At 33.7% G+C, this 2,347-nt stretch overlaps 1 protein-coding gene across 1 annotated transcript in view; it reads left to right on the forward strand.

Annotated features, from left to right (window-relative positions):
* NRXN1 (neurexin 1) overlaps positions 1–2,347 on the forward strand; it is a 1,407,118-nt gene that overhangs the window by 685,684 nt on the left and 719,087 nt on the right. Inside the window, 1 exon segment of the mRNA XM_012638853.1 lies at positions 1,886–2,005. Coding sequence (XP_012494307.1) covers positions 1,886–2,005 — 120 coding nt within the window.

Here is a 2,347-nt window from a genome sequence, read left to right on the forward strand (position 1 = left end):
GGTACCTCAACGGTTCTCACTTTTAGACTAATAGCATCTAATTAGGCTAGTGTCTTATTTTCATAAAAACCTATAAAATTATGTTTCCTAGACAAACCTTTCATTTATACTTTAAAGCTATTTAGTTGTACTGCGTTCCCTTTCACCCTTCCCTAAGATAGCTCTTAGTGAGGTTATACTATAATAATTATTCACAGGGCAATTGATAAGAGTCAAAGATAATTATGAAGGTGTAGAACATACATAACTCTGAAATTCTCGAATAGTATGTACCCAACCTGGTAAGAGCAAAGATGAACACTCCACACTGAAATTTTATAAAGGCATTTTCTTTATGGGAGATTATATTGCAGTTTGCTTCTTCCATCCTTGCTACTTCTTCTATCCACTTCAAATGATATACAGTATACATTTTGATAGTTTGGTGTCACTCTAAAGACAAGCGGTTGGCAGCGAATAGCTGGCATTACAGTTTTAAGCCTTAATTGCAATAGCAAGATAAAAGATCTAGAGGGAAGAACATAGAAAGGGATAATTGGTCTGCTAATGACCATAGTCTACACTGTATTTGGACATGACAAATGGTGCTTCATGTTCCAAATAAGCAACACAGTCAATGTGGTAATGCATTCATATCTATCTAAGAGAGGAAAAACACAAAAGCACTTTTAATTTTCCTTCATTACATGTCATCGGCTCAATTAACCATTATATATATACATATGTACAGTAAAATTCTAATAAATTACTGCTTTCTCATTTTTGGCGTCTCTTAAGATTTATGGCTGTTAGTATTAATTTGATTGCTCTACATAGCATTTTCTCCCCCTTTACAGCAGCATGCTTTTTGAATCTGAACGTTCTTCTGTGTTTGCCCCATTTCAGTATTGCTTACTAACATTTAATATATTTTGCTTTTTTTTTTTTATTTTGCTGACAAAGTTGCATTGATGAAAGCTGACTTGCAAGGTAGATAGCCCTATGTGTATAAAACAAGACTGAAACCCCGTAATACACAGTGGAAACCCTAAAATAACGTATTTTATATTTTTGCAGTAATGGTTATTGGGTTCAGACTTCATTTTTTCCTTTCTTGAACATTGTGCAAGAAACCTCATTTAGTAGCATAGTTTGCATAAAGGCTTTCAGTCTTGCATATGTCTGTATAGTGATTGCCTTTAGTGCTTTGATCATGCTTTTTTTTAATTCTTTGTTTTTCAGTGTTCTAGTTATGATTATTTAGAAATAGACTAGCGTTCTTTTTACTTGTATGTTAAATGCGGCATGCCATTTATATGGAGTTTTTCATTTTATGTTTAACTGCATGAAATTGTTAAAGCATGTGAATTGATACTTGCCAACATACCTATCCAAAGCACACAGCAATCATGACTTTATCCATAGTTTGTGCAGGGAACTTGCTGAAACCTCTAGGGCATTTTTGCATAACTCTCTTCAGTTATTTTACCAAACTTTATCTCAATATCATGAAGTTATAATCTCCATTTCTCATGGTGTCTCTATTCATTGGTCAGAAGTTAAGGAGATCCATTCATTTTCTAAAATCCAATGGTTAAAGAATTATTGATGATGGAATGAAACTACCTGCTACCATGATCATTACAGAAGCTATGCGCTTGCTTTCGCTATTTGTTGGTTTAGTTTATTAATTTAACATATTTTTTTCTATATTTTAAACTTACGAAAACTTTCATGTTACAGCTTCTTAGTTCCTAATTCAGGTGTGTGAACTAGAACTTTTAAAGCTAGTTTGGACATGTAATTTGAGGTGTTGGCAACTACTATATGTGCTCTAGCTCACATTTAAAATACTTTTGTTTTTTTTTTTTTAAAGAACCCAAGTTTCTTTTGGATTGTTTTGCAGGGCCCAGCACAACCTGTCAAGAGGACTCATGTTCCAATCAAGGTGTGTGCTTGCAGCAATGGGATGGCTTCAGCTGTGACTGCAGCATGACTTCCTTCAGTGGGCCACTCTGCAATGACCGTGAGTACCTGTCTGAGTATAAACTAATACTAGTTGTTGCTTCCAGATACTGTTTAAAGTCTAAGGTCTAAAACTAAGAGTCCTTTATATTATCTCTGAGTAAGTTGAATCGTAATAACCAAGAGAAGTGGTTGTTTCCACAGAGAGGACATTTTTGAAATACTAAATTATTAATCAAAGATGCTGTTAGCTAAATGCTGTGATGATGGTGATTCTTTGGTTTTCTACTGTTTGTTGTATTTTTTTTTTTTTACTAATGATCACCTTGTTCAAAATGCATTTCCTGTATATGATGATACTCCCCTAGTTTTTGAAAGAATCTTAGTATTATTTTATATTAAG

This window comes from Propithecus coquereli, unplaced genomic scaffold (genome assembly GCF_000956105.1).
Source record: "Propithecus coquereli isolate 6110/MARCELLA unplaced genomic scaffold, Pcoq_1.0 Scaffold136, whole genome shotgun sequence".
Classification (NCBI taxonomy): domain Eukaryota; kingdom Metazoa; phylum Chordata; class Mammalia; order Primates; family Indriidae; genus Propithecus; species Propithecus coquereli.